A 15869-nucleotide genomic window follows, 5' to 3' on the forward strand; every position below is an offset into this window, starting at 1 on the left:
AGAAGGCATCTGAAATCACTCATGCAAGAATTTAAATAGATTTAAAAGTCTATCCTGTAACTCAGTGCCTAAAACTGGGTTAAAATAAGTGTGTGAGGAGACCTGTCACAGGCAAAACCTGGAGTTCTGTCTCAGGAGCCAGTGACAGAAGCCTGAGGAACAGGAAAAGGGGGAAGTGCTTTCCCAGTTCCAGAGGGCAGGGACAGATGAGACACTGAAGAAGTTCCTCCTTGGGCAGGTGGTGAGGCTCTGGCCCAGGCTGCCCAGAGCAGCTGGGGCTGCCCCAGGATCCCTGGCAGTGCCCAAGGCCAGGTTGGACAGGGCTTGGAGCAGCTGGGACAGGGGAAGGTGTCCCTGCCATGGCAGGGGGTGGGAGGGGATGAGCTTTAAGGACCCTCTAAACCAAACCATCCTGGCATTCTGTGAATATGCCCTGCCTGGCCCATCCCCTCACACCCTGCTCCCCAGCTGGCTGTAAAAGCAGTATCATCACTATCTCCTGGAATGGCAAAGGCCTCCTTTGCTGAGGGGCTGCAGACGGACATCTTCGGCAGCTCCAGGTCCTCTGCACCTGCCCTTCCTCTCTCTTCCACCCCATGGTAAATTGTCCTACTCCAGTTCAAACAATTTCCTTTGACCACTCAATATGAGTTACTTCCACCCCACAACCATCACACTAGGGAATGATTTCAGACCTCTGAGTATTTCAGAACTATGTGATTTTATAATTTTTTCCACCCTAAGTGACTCCTTGGTCAGTTGATATTACAGGCTAAATCTTGATTTAAGCTCTTCCTTCCTTTGCATTACTGCTTGCTAAATTACTATTTCCTGACACTATTTCCAGCCTTTCATAGATTATGAACAAGGTATTTTAAAAATTAAGTCACTGATGTCACTTGACTCCCTTTAGAGCCACCCAGCTCCCAAGGTCAGCTGGAGACACATCAGGATTTACCAGACTGCTGATGGTGCTGCATCTAAAGCAGAGCCAGAAATTAATCTTCCTAAATAACCTCCTGAAAGCAGAGATTTTGCTGAGCTACTACATGAAAAAACAAAAGAACTATTAGAAAATAATTAGCATCAACACAGGTTTAACAAAGGCTATGAAAAGCAACCATCAAAAAAATAACCTCACTTTCGTTTAACATCTGATGCAGTTCTAAGAAAGAGATCAAAAAGCTATTCTTATATCCTCAAGTATTTCAAGAAAAAGTCCAGGCTAAAAATTCATCAACAGTAATCATAATCTATTATATATTTCAACGAATACAACTCATTCACTTTTAATGATAACATTTTATTGGGAGGGGACCTCACCCACATACAATGTATTAGCAATTAAAAAAAAAAAAAGGAGAGAAGAGGTGAAATAAGGAAGAGAAAGTCTTTTTTAAGGCTAGCAAACTAGAGGGGAGAAGGACTTATTTAGCACAGACATAAGGAAAAGCATTTTAAAAATAAAGACAAGTTGGAAAGGAAGTTACTTCTTCATGAAGCTACAAGCACAGAGATCAAGCTGCACAGCTTAAACCAGACATTTTTAACTAGACTTTTTAAATTATTACACAAGACACAGTTCCTGAAAGATTCAAGAAATTCTCCTTTTTTTGGTGGAAAGGTATTGAAACAGCAGCAACAAAAGAAGCTTTTTTTAAAAAGTAGTTCCAACGACATTATTCTACACCCACACTTGGAGCTGCTTCCACAGCCCGGCTTGGCTTTTAGGTGAAGCCAAAACTGTGATAAAAAGAAAAGTTTGAAGTTTGATTTAAACTTTTGTTGAACAGGCAGGTGATGCTTTGGTTTCAATTAAAATGAGATGCTTTCAAAAAAATTTTCTTCCAATTAAATCAAATTTTTCCTACTCATTCAAATATTTTTCCTCCTTGTGTGAAACGTGAACACACTGTAGAAGCTGCTTTGCACAGAGCAGTGCATGACAAAGGCGCTGCCCTGCTCAGTGCAGGCGCTGCCCAGGGAAGGCTTTACCGTGTAATTCCAGAACGAGGGCCCCAGCGTGCCCGTGAGGAGCTGGATGGCCACTGTGCAGAGCATGGACTCTGTCACATCAAATCTACATGTGAGGGAGAGAAACAGTTCAGAGCACTGTCCTGAACACTCCTCCAAAGGGGAACCATTAAACATCTTCAGTCAGGCTAAAGGACAAAATCCAGGGTCGGGATGATTCAAAGGGCAATTCAGGGTAGGGATTAACAACCACAAAACCCAGGAGTATTAATGAATTAACAAAACCATTCTAATCTACATAGTATTTTACACATTTAAAGCTTCATTCAGAACTTCTGCAATTTACAGTTTTACTGTATCACCCCAACACATGAGAAAAAACAAACATTCTATGTGTGCATGAGGGAATAAATGCAATTCCTTGCTCTGAATCATGGTAAATAAAACCATAACCAAGCACAATCCAGGACTCTCATCTCCTGACCTCATGCTCATGTCTGCAAACAACACTGAATATATGAATTCTTTAGCTGAAGATGCTCCTGCATGTTTCAGTGGAGCAGAAATGCACATTGTATTTCAGTTTGACACCTGAGGGAAAGAAAGAAGTTTCACCTCCCTCCTCATGCAGCTTCGTGGCAAATAAGGCTCCAAGAAGTGAGCTCTGGACCCCTGCTCAGGGGTAATCACACTCCATTCTGTATCTATTTATTTCTCACCCCTGACAGAAAAGGATGAAAAAATATGCTGGAGCCAACAGAGCCACAGAAACCACCTTTTCTCCTAATACAGTGCCACAAAATCTGCATTTTGCTGTAACAAAAAGATTTTTAAATGGGATCAAATTTAAAAAATCAAACCATCTAGTTTAAAAAGATAATAACTCAGCAGCAGTAGGGTCAGCCAGAACACAGCTCCTGTTTATGGCTGTGCTTATCAGAGTGTGCTGGAACAGACACCCACCATGCCAAGGGATTTCAAATGGGCAGCACAGAAAGGTCATTGTGGCCCCACTGCAGGGCTCAGGTGCAGGGATGATATGCAGACACCAGGCCTGAGGAGAGAGGCCACTGAAGTTCAGCCTGATAAGCATTTTCAGTTTAATTATCACAGCACATAACACAGTAAATAGCTGGGAGAGGTAATAGTTGGTATTTTAGGGAATACAGGAAGAGAAAGCCCAATGGCCAAACCGCACAGCTACTTTGGTGCTCCACAACAGCTGCAGTTTTGATTCCTTTTTTCCTATGTTATTTTAGGTGATATTTGTAATTCAGACATGGATCCATCTTCTAAACATCATCTGGGAAGTTTAAGAAGGGGCATTGACCTTGGCATGTGCTTCACTCCACGGAGATACTGACACTGACAATCCCTGTGCCTGCTCTGCTGGGAACCCTGTCAGGCTCCTGAGTCTGGAACCAATGAACATACAGGGGATTAGTACTGCATCCAGAACATTCCCTTGTCAGTGCTAATTTATTGAGTGTATTCCATGGGCAATTTTTAAAAGGCCCCGTTTGATTAAACAAATCATTAGACATTTCAAGAGCCACCACTGGCTCAGGGCTCAGAGACAGCTGTAGTCAGTCCCTTCCTTGTGCTAACAGAGAACCCAAACTGAATTCAAATGGAGAAATGCCTTGAGAAAATGATCCAACAACAACAGGAAACAGACACTTACATAGGAGATGGCCCTGAAATCAAGTCAATCACTTGCAACACAGCGGATCTAATACAGCTTTTTAAGGCTGGGTTAAACTACGGTGGAGTTTTATGCACCATCCTCCTCTTCCTCTCCCAACACACAATACTCCATGAAAAAGTCCCAGATCACAGCAGACAAGATAAACACTCCTGCCTCAACAGAAAACAGAAGTTATGGGGCTGGAAAACTTACAGGGATCCATCTACCAGTTAATGCTCTGGTCTGGAAAATGATGATTCTTCCATCTGTCTTGTCCCTATCTACCGAGCATGCAAGTGGGATTACTAAGGCTGAGCAATGAACTGGGAATCTGAGCAGGAGACAAAGGACTGTTTTCTTAGGGGAACCACAGTAGCAAGAAAAGAATGTTCAACATCAGAACACAAGAGAAAGACAGGCTGAGAGTCACATGCCAGAAGTGCAAACGCTTCGTTATAAAGTTATTTGAGTTTTATCCTAACTCGTTCCAATCCAGCAGTTTCACTTGGATGCCATGAAATACAACAGTGTGAATAAAGCAAACTGTACAGAAAAGCTCAGAACACGAATTAGAATTATTTCCAGTACCAGGAAATTCATGTTAATGGAAAAATTGTATTAAAAATTAAGGGAAAATAATTAAAAATAAGCTCCCTTCCTTGGTATTACACACATCCAGTATGTAAATTTTTCCTTCTGCTGCTCACAGAGGTACATAGAAGTTGCACAGGTCAGGCAATAGCCATATGCTTGTTATGTTGCAGTTCATTATTTCACAGAGCAGTGAGAACTCCAAGGATTTATCAGAACTATCAGGAGCAGCATCTCCACACATGACCAATGGGATTGTGGCTGAAAATCCTGTTGAAGGACTTGGGGAAGGAAGAGGAGGAAGATGCGGAAACCACCCCCCACCTTTTCTGTGAGCCCTCATCAGCTGCACAGGTTTCTGAGACGCTGCCATTGTGACTGAGGGAGCAGGAGGTGCAGGTTAGCAGCACCAAACTTCACACCCACCACAAAGACACTTCAACACATCCTGCTTGCAAGTACAGAGACTCCAACACCTCCTGACATCAGCAGAGGCTCTACTTAGCCTCAGAGTCTCCTCAGTAAACAACCTAGGTGTAAAAGTTCTCCAAGAAGTGTTGGAAAGTTTTAAGCTCTACAATCATGGTAATGATTGCCCTATCTCAGAGTGGAGATGCTGAGGCTGTTCCCAGGAGCAAGAACTCTATGTGCTAAAGTCTGACTTGGAAGGTTTCCATTCCTGTACTTCAGTATTTGGTGTGCGTTGTCTATGCAAGATAGAACATCAACTCCTCCTCTGCTGAGGCTGAAGAGGAAGGGTGGCTTAGCTTTCTGACATCCCCCATTTCCTCACCTCTCCTTTGGACCTTAGTGGCAGCAATGGTGATAGGGCTCAGGTGAACCAACCCATTATCCCACAGGCTCCCGGGCCTGGACAGCTGCTCCAGAGTCACTGAACAGGAATGTTTCCCCAAATTCTCCAGCTCTCACAAAGAAAGGCTGTTTTGTTCAGCAGTCTGAATTATTTTGCTTTCTCTGGGGATTATTATTCAAACAGCAGTGTAACCATTTTTAACTTTTCAGTTATATGAAAGGTAGTAAAAACTGATTCGTCCTCTCATATTTATGATATTCCTTTGTGAAGCCTCCTTGGAAACTCATTTCCATCTCATTGTGTCTATATTTACACACATATATACACAGCTATAATTCCTACCATCACCAACTTATGGTATTTTCATTTAAAAAGGTTGTTATAAATCAGAAAATACAGTAACTTGTAGGAGAAATGCTGGAGACCATAGTACAGCCCTCATGCGTCTGGATGGACCCTTGAATGTTCAGTGCCCACTGGGTTTTTTCAATATGATTCAGCACCTCCAGCACTTCCATCATGAACAAATGCACCAGGACTTGACCTGAGCAGTGTGTGTCTCATATCTTTCAAGAGAACACCCAGGCTGGACAAGGGGGAATGCCTTCCCACTGCCAAAGGGCAGGGTTAGATGGGATATTGAGAAGAAACTCTTCCCTGAGAGGGTGGTGAGACCCTGACATAGGTTGCCCAGAGAAGCTGTGGCCGCCCCATCTCTGGAAGTGTCCAAGGCCAGTCTGGACAGGGCTTCGAGCAACCTGGGATAGTGGAAGGTGTCCCTGCCCATGGCAGGGGTTGGAACTGGATGAGTTTAATGTCCCTTCCCACTCAAACCAATTCCATGGTTCTGTGATTCTGCAGAATCCAGCTCTGACAGGGATAGATAGCCCCTGCAGGTGGGACAGCCCCTGCAGTCAGGCGGTGCTCTGACCTTGAGCAGCTGGAACATCCTGAGCCTGCACACACTTGCTTCTCCTCCTGCAATTCCTGCAGGGACCAGGACCACTACTGAACCCAAGTGGGATAACCCTGGATTGGGGAAGAACCAGGTGATCACACCTGGGCTCCAGATAACATCAGGAAAATCCTTACAGGACTTGTACTGTTTCCCCAGCATGTTCCTGAAGCACCTCACATCTGCTTCCACAAGGACACACAAAGTCCATCACAGCTTGACAGTTTAATTTTTGGGATATGCAGGAAAAAATTCTCTGTTTCCAAAGCAGAGGTGCCCCAGTGATGGCACAGGTGCCCAAATACATGACTCAGCTCATCCTGTGCTGCAGCACAGTAAATCCACAGCCCAGACAAACCAGTTTCTGTGTTGGAAACCAGGTCAGGAGAACAAAGTCATTATTTGGGCTGCTTCAATACTAAATCTCTCTGCTATTCAAAATCACCTTTCTCTTTTTCAAATGTGCTGAGTATTCCTGTTTTTCATTAAGATCATTCCCAGATCAGGTATTTTAAGTAAAACTTCTGCACTTAACTCTATCCCTGGTGTTCCCTGCTGCCTTTGCACTGTTGATATTGTTACAGTGACTTTCCTGGAGGCTGCCTTGCTTGCCTTGAGACACTTCCTGCTTCCTGCTGGGGAATTTTTAAGCAATACTGACCTCTAGCTATTTGAGCTGTTCAATCAACACCAATTGCTTTTTGAAGAGTGGTGGTTGCCAGGATCATAATTAATGGAATTATGTGATCAATTGAAGATGGAGACAGATCATAGAACTTTATTGACTCAACTGATTATTCTAAATCCTGGAGTAGCACAGGGACATCCCCCACAGCTGTCAGGCAGAAGACAAAGAACCTACACAGCTGATGGATTCAGTAATTGGGCCCAACTGAACAAAGTTTTCCTCCTCCACCTGCAGAATCTGTAGGAATCTTGCAGAATGGATCCCATTTCCTCCTCCCTCAGGGGAACTGATCCTGCCCTGCAATCTGAGATGCTCTGCTCAGCTTCAGGGACTTGCCAAGGTTGGTGCAGTGACACCAAAGAGAATCATGGAATTGTTAAGGTTGGGAAAGCCGTCCAGGATCAACAAGCCCAACCTGACTGATCCCCACCTTGTCACCAGTCCTGAGCACCTCATCCAGTTGTTCCTTGGGCAGAGATGGGGACTCCAGACCTCCCTGGGCAGCCCCTTCCAATGCCTGACCACCCCTCCCTAGGAAGAAATTCCTCCTGATGTCCAACCTGACCCTTCCCTGGCGCAGCTTGAGGTCATTTCCTCTCAACCTGTCCTTTGTTCCCCGGGAGCAGAGCCTGATCCTGTCCAGGCTGCCCCCTCCTGTCAGGAGTTGTGCAGAGCCAGAAGGTCTCCCCTGAGCCTTCTTTTCTCCAGGTTGAGCCCCTTTCCCAGCTCCCTCAGCTGCTCCTGGAGCTGCAGTCCCTTCCCCATACACAAACCATACACTGTTCCACAAGCACACACCTTGTTTGACACTGATTTCCCTGTTTTTTTCAAGATGGACTTTTCCAGCAAGACAGGCTGATTCTGTAACTCAACAGTTTAGGCCTGTGTGGAAGGAGGGAAGTACAATCTCTCCCTTTAGCACCCTCTGCTCTTCTCCAAGCCATTTCATTATCGAGCTCTCTCTGCACTGAAATACAATTTCTTGGACATACCACAAATAAAGTAAGCGATAACCAGCTGTCTACTCTTTCCTGCTGCTTTGGAATTCAGGCAAGTCAAAAACACTGTCACATTCCCTAAAACATCACTACCACACCCTCTCTCTGAGAGTCACAACATGGGATACTGACAGGAAAAAGCTCCGGTGCACAAGGATCTTTTTGGCTCCTTTCAACAGCTGTCGCTGACCCCACTTATTCAGGATTAAGGATACCTAAGTGTGTGCACTGCAGTGAATCCGAAATACCTTTTTTCAGTTTTAGATTAGTGAAACGAAAGCCTCATAAAAAAAGTGTCAAACAGGGAGAATCTGTTAACTGAATAAATAGTCTCATCGTTTATGCATTAAAATGAACATCAGCTTATGACAGTCTATTACCCTTGTGACAGAGGGCAAAAGAAGAAACAAATATGTTTACTACACAGTGCTGTGTTATCTAAATTAATCATACACCCATTTGGGTGCTTATTGCCTTATCTGAATTAGCTACATATAATGGTCACTACGTTCTTATATTATTATAAGGCTAGACAGAAAAATCAAATTTGCTGAAAAATGCCTCCAAAATACAGACTCCTCACAAAGGAATGCCCCAGTCAACACCAGCACTGACCCTAACACTTCTCTGCAGCACAGCAGTAGTTTGGGGAGGTTGATACTTCTATCTGTAAAGTGAAGCACATGTCAAGGTCAGGCTTTTGTGTTCTTTGATCAATATGCAGAAATCTTTCATTATCAGGGCCCTGTAAAGTTTGAAGGGAGCTAAAAGCATACAGACTTCTGGTACAGCATGAAAGTGAGACTCCTATGTATGTAGCTGTCTTGAATTGTTTCAAAATCCCACAAACCAAGGGCAAACTTCAGTTTCCAGATGCAAAAAAAAAAAAAAAAAAAAAAAAAAAAAAAAAAAAAAATATATCTCCAGTACATTTATTTGAAATGTGTTTGTTCACTCTGTGAATGCGAACACCAAATAAATTAATAAATTCTCAACATAGAATACATTTACTTCCTCATTAAGGCAGAGAATCCCACAGCTCACCAAGCCCTTGTGTTGCACCTCCCACCCAGCCTCATCCAGCAGGAAACGGGATTTCTGCTCCTGACCTTCTTGGTACTGCAATTTTGGTTCCATTTATTGACAGAACCATGATCTGCACTAACCAAAAGGGATTCTGAACTTTAAATTGGAGGCACAAGGGCAATTAATACAGCATATTTTAAGGGATTATTAACGTTAATATTAACGAATAACTGCACATCACAATCAAGCAGTATCAAGACAGAGTTTAATGAATGCTAAAGCCAGACTGCCACCATCTGACCAAAGCATTCCAGTCTTAGGATAAAACAGCAGGTACTTTCCATTACTTATTCAGCTTTACATCACAACAAAAGCTCTAATTAACTAACAGGCCAAAATTATATTTTTACCACTCCTAACACAAGCTAAGAGACATTCACTATTAATTACAGATCCAACAACTGCCAGAAGCTCTAAGGGTGTCACTATGGATAAAAACAATTTGCTACTGCTCTGAGGAGCTGCACTATGGCCCCACAAGGTGCAATTCAGGAGAACAGGGTGAATTTCCCTTTCTCTCAGCCAGGTACTTACATGCCAAAGCGCAGCGTCCCCGAGACGTACGTCTGCCAGTGCGCGCAGTAAAACATGAACGTCCCAGCAAAACAACAAAAGAACATCCAGTCAGGGTTGGTGCCCAGCTGCACAGCAATACAAGTTCCCAAAACCACAAAGACTGCAGGAGAAAATCAGTCACAGAGTGAAAAGGGTGGATGTGTGTAAGCATCCTCACCAGAAGCAAAACTAAAAACAGGGCCCAGAGGAGGGACAGTGGAAAGGTTATCCTGGCATTGTTATTTCACAGACATAAGAGATTAATGCTTCCACTTAAAAATATACAGGCTGCACAACACAGATTTCAATCCATATCAGTTATAAGAAGTCATCAATGTTAAGGGCTTCTAAGTCTCCTACATTTTTATTCCCTGTGATGAATAATGTCATAAAGACACTTGAGTAATCTCTGCAGCTGCAGCAAGTTTTGAGGTTTTCTCCTGCATTTGCCAGACATCTTTCCCTGTCTGATGGCATTAAGAAAACCAAAGGTCTGGATACATTCAGGATAAGTAACCTATCTAAGCTTTCCCCTCCACCCTTTCCATATACAACTCTGATAAAGAATTCATAAAATTTAAAGCCTAAGACCTTTAGAATTTAAGGAACCTAAAACACCTGATCAGGAGCTGGACTCAATCTTGTGGGACCCTTCCAACTCAAGATATTCTATGATTTTACAATTTTGCAATGAGGTTAAATTTCAGGCTGGCTCAATGAACTCCACCTACCCAGGAAATTACCTAAACTAATCTTAAACTCTGACTTGTAGAGTCCCACTGCTTAGGCTTAGACCTGTATTGGTATCACTCTGTCTCAAGTCAATACGAAATAATATAGCAGAGTACTATGGTAATTTCTTACAGAAAATATTTTAGAACCAAGACTCTGCTAAAGCATCATATAGAAGTGCTGGCTCAGGTTGAATTAGTCACATGCTTAGTTTTGTTTTCAATGTAATACAAGAGAAGACATTCAGCTGATCCAAAGCACTGTTCTATGGAAAGAAAGGTGACTTTCTTGGTTGAAATTGATACATTCAACACTATCAGTTGTCCTTTCTTCAATAAAGAAGCTTTTTTTATTGTATGGCAGATTTGATCTCTGAAAAAGAGAAATTTAATCCTCCTACTTCAATTAAAAATGACAACAATACCTGTGGACAATGAATCACAGCCATGATCAAAAAGCTCTCCTAACGGAGTGCTGCTATTTGTCCTTCTTGCCTGTTTTCCATCTATAGCATCCAGGGACTGGTAGATGAAAAGGCCACAAGCACAAGCAATGTATGCCCAGGGAGGTGCCTAAGAGAGAAAGGCAATCACAATAAGGTTTAAAATAGATAAAATTCTCTTTAAAAAAGAGAAAGCCTGCAGCTGTCCCACAGCCTGACAAAACAGTTTTCCCTTTGCACATATGTCCTCCTCACCCAGGGACCTTTCAGCAGCTGGTCCTTGCAAGGACAGACAGAATGGGTTGTTACGTGTGGAATGTAAATAAACCAGTAACAGATTAATAGCTACAGTCCCTGCTAAAGTAGGAAGCTGCACTGTACAGCTGGAAAAATTGTAATACTACGTTTGCAAAGCAGTGCACAACAAAGTCCTCATTAAATACATGCAAGTTGCTGCTGTGATTTCAGAAACTTGGGAACTTTTAGCCCACAACTTTGTCACAAACATTTCACCAGTGTTCATCTTCACCAGTCCACCACCAGTTGAGAGCTGTGTCACTGACGGTGCCCAGACTTTGAGTCCAAGAACATTTCTGGAGCTCTGCAGCACAGCCCCTCCACCACCAAGTGTCCCCTCCAGTACGAGGCACCAGCAGCTTTGCTAAATCTATGTTAAGAACCCTTAATGGTCACATCCATGAAAATTATTTCTACTCTGACAGAAACACAAACAATCCCAAAGCCCTGCTGGAGCAAAGATTAAAATACAGGCTTTTTTATGCTTTCTGAAGCATATACCATTAAGAACACAAAAGCCAAGGAGTTGCCATTACTCCACCTCCGTTTACACATCTATAAATCAGATATTATTGGCTATTTTGCAATCTTCACATTTGACACACTTTACAGAAGTGAGCATTTACGAGCAGCTTTATTTTACAGACCACACCAAGAAAAACCAAATACAACTTAAACAAGCTGACCTGCCTCTCATAAAGCCCTGAAGTCCAGCTGGTTTTGGTCAACACAACCATGACTAATTTGTAGCACATCAACTTAATATATTTTTCTTCTACAATTTGCATTGCTCCTGCCATTTACCAAAACAGTTTGTTCTGCCCCAAAAGCTGCCGCTGTGATGTGCTTTCAGTACTGTCTGTACAAACAGCACAGGGTGAGAAAGGGGAAATGTGTCACCCAAGAGCAGAGCACCACATTTAGCCAAGGTTCTGATGCCACACAACTCCCTCTCATTTTTATCCCTCACGTACAGATTTTATCTGCCACAGTCAAGTTAAATTGCATCACCCTGAAGGTTTCTCTATAAACTTAAAAATCAATCTGCTGGCTCTCCTTTCTTAAAAGCTCCTTTCATGAGCAGTGTAGGTGTTTCCACTTATACCTATTTATACCCAAGTAAGATTTCACAGCTCTCTCCTTATCCAGGTAATTATTTTTCCTTTTTTTTTTTAACTCAGGTACCATTCCATCAGTCAGCACTTTTCCAGCTGCGTCCTCCCAGCTAAGCAGGAAGTATTTGCATGTCCTTTACTCTCTGGCTGCACGAGGCCCTGAGCGACAGCTCTGCCCTGGCTGCACCTTTCAGCAACAGGAAGGAAGGAGTCACTCTTGGAAAAAAGCAGAACTAAGACTGAGCTACAAGGAAAAGAAAATTTACATCAGAAATCAATAGTGGTTTGGGGGCAGAAGGAGAAATTCTGCTCCTGGAGTTTCAGAGCCCCATATTCTTCCCCCCACAGCCATGTGGCAAATCAGATCAGGCCAAAAGCTGCCTCAGCACTAAGTTGTTTTTCAGTTCAAGTGAGGAAAAAAATCTCATTCACCTCACACAAAGTACTTCTCAAGCTGTTAAACACTAAACAGTGCTTTCATACAGCAGCCTTCAGCTAACGCTGAATTTCTGATGCTCTGAGTGCAGCTTCCTGGGCACTTCAGAAGTATAGTTACCAACCAAGATACAACTGTTCTCCAAATTCTAAATTCTCCTCTGGTTTAGTGACCCAAACCAGCAAATTCTAAATTCTCCTCTAGTTTAGTGACCCAAACCAGCTCTGGGTTCCTGAGAGCTGAAGTCTTTCTATCAGACCAGATTTCAGTCTGAGCCCCCACGTAACCCTGCTCAGAAGTAAACACAAGTTAAACCAACACACCACAATTGCCACAGCCTGGAAAAGGAAGGAGCTGCTCCAAGTATTCCCTGCACAAACTGAATAGTCACTGTTTATTTTACACCTGCCAAATTCCACAGATTATTGTGAAACAATCTATTTCAACAGATTTCTAGGAGAGGCAAACATCCCTTTCCCATGTCATACGTGGAGCAGGGATGCAGTGCTGACTGTGCCAACCTACATGAGATTTTGGAGACTGGTGTGGAACAAACTGTGTCCTGCTGGATTCCCAACCTCAGCTGGGAGACTTGGTTAGGAAGGAGTTCAGATATTTTAAAAGCTGAACTCTTGAGACATTCCCAGCCATGTGGTGTGTAACACACTTCTATACCAAATAACTCCCTTTCTCAGTGCAACACATAAAAGCAGCTTTTAAGATTCAACATTCAAGTGAAAACTTTTTCAGTGCACAAAAATGAGTCTTCAAGTACCTTATGAGGTAACTGGTGATAGAGAGAAGTTGAAATGCCTCAAAAAAACTTTTGTACCCCTGCAATCAGGTTAAAACAGTTCTGCTCAGGACAGGTGAGGAGCTTTTAGAGCATTCAGAACAAAGAATAAAACCACTGACTTTTATCTGGCCTTCTCACAGCACAGCACCAGCTCAGGAACACAACTCCACCATGCTGTAACAAAGTCCTGACTGAGCTGCCAGGACTCAGAACCTGTGGGGCCCAGGAAGGCGTCCCTGTGGCTCACTAAACTGGGTTTGGTCGCACCAGCTTTGATATCTTAAGTGGCACTACTCTAGAGCTCAGTGCCTTGGCTCTGGCGCAGCCCCAGCTCTGGTCCAACCCATCCAGCTTGTGTGGCAACTCTGATCCCAGAGCCGAGGGGGAGTTGCCCTGCTCTGGTCATAGAAAGTAAACAGGTACCAACTCCTCCTGGCACACAGGCCAGGCAGCTGCAGAGCCACTGCTTCAACTCCTGGCAGGGCTGAGCTTTGTGCAGCAGGTCCCTCATGGCTGCTTCGGTGTCAGATCCTGCTCCACATGGGTGTACTGGCCCCAGGAACTGCTGTCTCATTCCAGCACCCACACGTGCTCTCTCTGCATGCCAGCATCACAGAGAGGCACAAACATTCACAGAGAACAGGTTACTAGGACGAGGACTGTAGGTAGAACAGCAAGAACCAGCTCTCCCCAAAGCGACAACCCACCCAATACCAGTGACAGCAACCAAAACAAAAGAGTGTCAAGAGTCCATAACTGACCTGTTCTGTAGCTGTTGGGCAGTAACATACTAATAGCAGAGTTGTAAATATATTTATTAACAGTCCGATGATGGTGATCAGGTTGGGGGCAATCCAGGCTGGAACTCTTCCAACTAACCATTCCCAGTAGCCCTGCATGAGGGGCTCAAGCAGGGAGCGTCCGGCACTCTGGTATTTGTGCTCCTCTAACCGTTTGAGCTGGTGCTTGGACAGGGGCGGCGTGGGCAGCTGCACCAGCTTGCTGAGCACGCAGGCAGCGCTGGGGCCGTGGCCGCAGCCCGCGGGGCCCTCCAGGTGCGACTCCCCACATCGCCTCTTGAGGCTCCGGTGCCCACTCATGGGTTGGGTGGCCGAGGAATTGTCTTGGGCAGGCAGCAGCTGGGCTGGAGAATCATAAGATCCTGCAATACAAAGGGGCAAGACACACCTGAGTGCACAAATGAGATTTTAGGATATCAAAAGTTTCCAGATGCTGTCCTAAAGAGCATTTCAATTGCCACCAGCAAAGCAAGATGATTTCATAGGACTGCTGCTTTGAAAGAGAAAGTTATTTGGAGAATTGCTGACAGAACAACAAGAAAGAAGTGCTCCAAATGCAGCAGTACAATCCTGCAGCCACCAGCTGAAATTCCAGCAGCAGCAGAAACTCCCAACCCCAGCAGTAAGTTCTGTTACAGACTGGGGAACAGCCAGACCCCTCACACCTCTCCCAGGAGAGCAGGTGACACCATTCAGGTTATCAATTGACAGCACCAAAAACTGTCTTAAGACTGAAAGTCTTAAGTTAAATTGGTTTGGTTTGGAGCAGCTTTGTCTCTGCAGTGATGCTGGACAACCACTTAAAAGCAGCTATGCACATTTTTTTTCAGATTTCTGTTCCTTATTTCAGTTTTGCTATAGCTTTATTCTTCTCTAAACTTAACCCAGCTCATTGTCTGCTCAACTTTCAAGAGATCCAAGAAAACACACAGGAGCTGGAGAGCTTTAGCTGGCCAGAGACAGCATGAAGCAGCTGTGAAAAGAAAATACAAGGTCAGGAACAACTTTTCCAGCACAAACAAGAACCCTCGCAATGTTCCATCTCCCTTGAAAGCAGGTGACCAGAGACATGTAACTCTCCACAAGAAGGAGAGAAGCAGTAGAGAAAGGAGACAAAATAAGAGTTTGCTGTTTATCTGTAGGAGACAACCATGGGGGGAAAAAAAAAAAGAAAACCCGGTTGAAGACCGGCAAATAAAGCAGAGAAAGGAAGAAAACAGAGAGCTCTAAAGCCATCTGCACTGCATGGGTAGAAAAAACTGTGCAAATCAAAGGTCATCACTGGCCTAAGAACGAGTGATCTGAGCTCCACTCTCCACTCCCTCAGCAAGCCAAATTCCAGCAGTGAAAAGCCACCTCAGGCAGCCCCGTCAGAGGGAGGAGAAGAGAAAGTGGCAGGGCCTTCGCTGCGTTCGATAAGCTCGGGAGAAAGCCGAGCTGCACCTCTCCAATCGCCAGGAGACCAGAATTAGTCACCGCGGAGGTCCCTGTGGGCGTTGCCCTGGATGACCAGAAAAATTACATGCAGTGCATTAAACTGGGCTTTTCCCTCATCCTGAGGGGATGAGCCGGGGGGAACAGCCCAGGAGCGCCTCGTTCTCCAAAACAAACGCCCGGCCTGGCTGCCGCGGGACTCCCCCCGGGCCTGGCGCACACCCGGCCGGGGAGGGGGGCCCAGGGCACCGCCGGCGCTTCGCCTTCGCCTTCGCCCCCGCCCACGGCGCTGCCCCGGCTCCCCCGGACCACGGCCCTGCCCAGCCCGGCCCGGCCCTGCCCGGGCCCGGGCCCGGGCCCAGCCCCACCTCGGGGCCCTCCCCGCTCCCCCGCGCGCCTCCCGCGCCCTCAGGCCCCCGCCCGGCCGGGGCCCCGCGCAGACCCCGCTGCCGCCGCCGGGGCACCCCCA

The 15869-nt window shown here is 45.0% G+C and overlaps 1 protein-coding gene across 4 annotated transcripts in view; it reads right to left on the reverse strand.

Moving 5' to 3' along the window:
- The window catches only part of CEPT1 (choline/ethanolamine phosphotransferase 1), a 32976-nt gene that overhangs the window by 16152 nt on the left and 955 nt on the right, over positions 1–15869 (reverse strand). For 2 of the 4 annotated variants that reach the window (XM_084220817.1, XM_084220816.1), the window contains exons 2-5: positions 13928–14328; positions 10505–10652; positions 9328–9469; positions 1996–2080 (exon numbers count right to left, since the gene is read on the reverse strand). In XM_084220817.1, coding sequence (XP_084076943.1) covers positions 1996–2080; positions 9328–9469; positions 10505–10652; positions 13928–14266 — 714 coding nt within the window. In that variant the 5' untranslated portion in view covers positions 14267–14328. Of the gene's footprint in view, positions 1–1995; positions 2081–9327; positions 9470–10504; positions 10653–13927; positions 14329–15842; positions 15868–15869 lie in introns of those variants that run through there. The other 2 variants (XM_084220818.1, XM_084220815.1) reach the window with 2 other exon arrangements.

This window comes from Fringilla coelebs (assembly GCF_963513975.1).
Source record: "Fringilla coelebs genome assembly, chromosome: 23".
Taxonomy (NCBI): domain Eukaryota; kingdom Metazoa; phylum Chordata; class Aves; order Passeriformes; family Fringillidae; genus Fringilla; species Fringilla coelebs.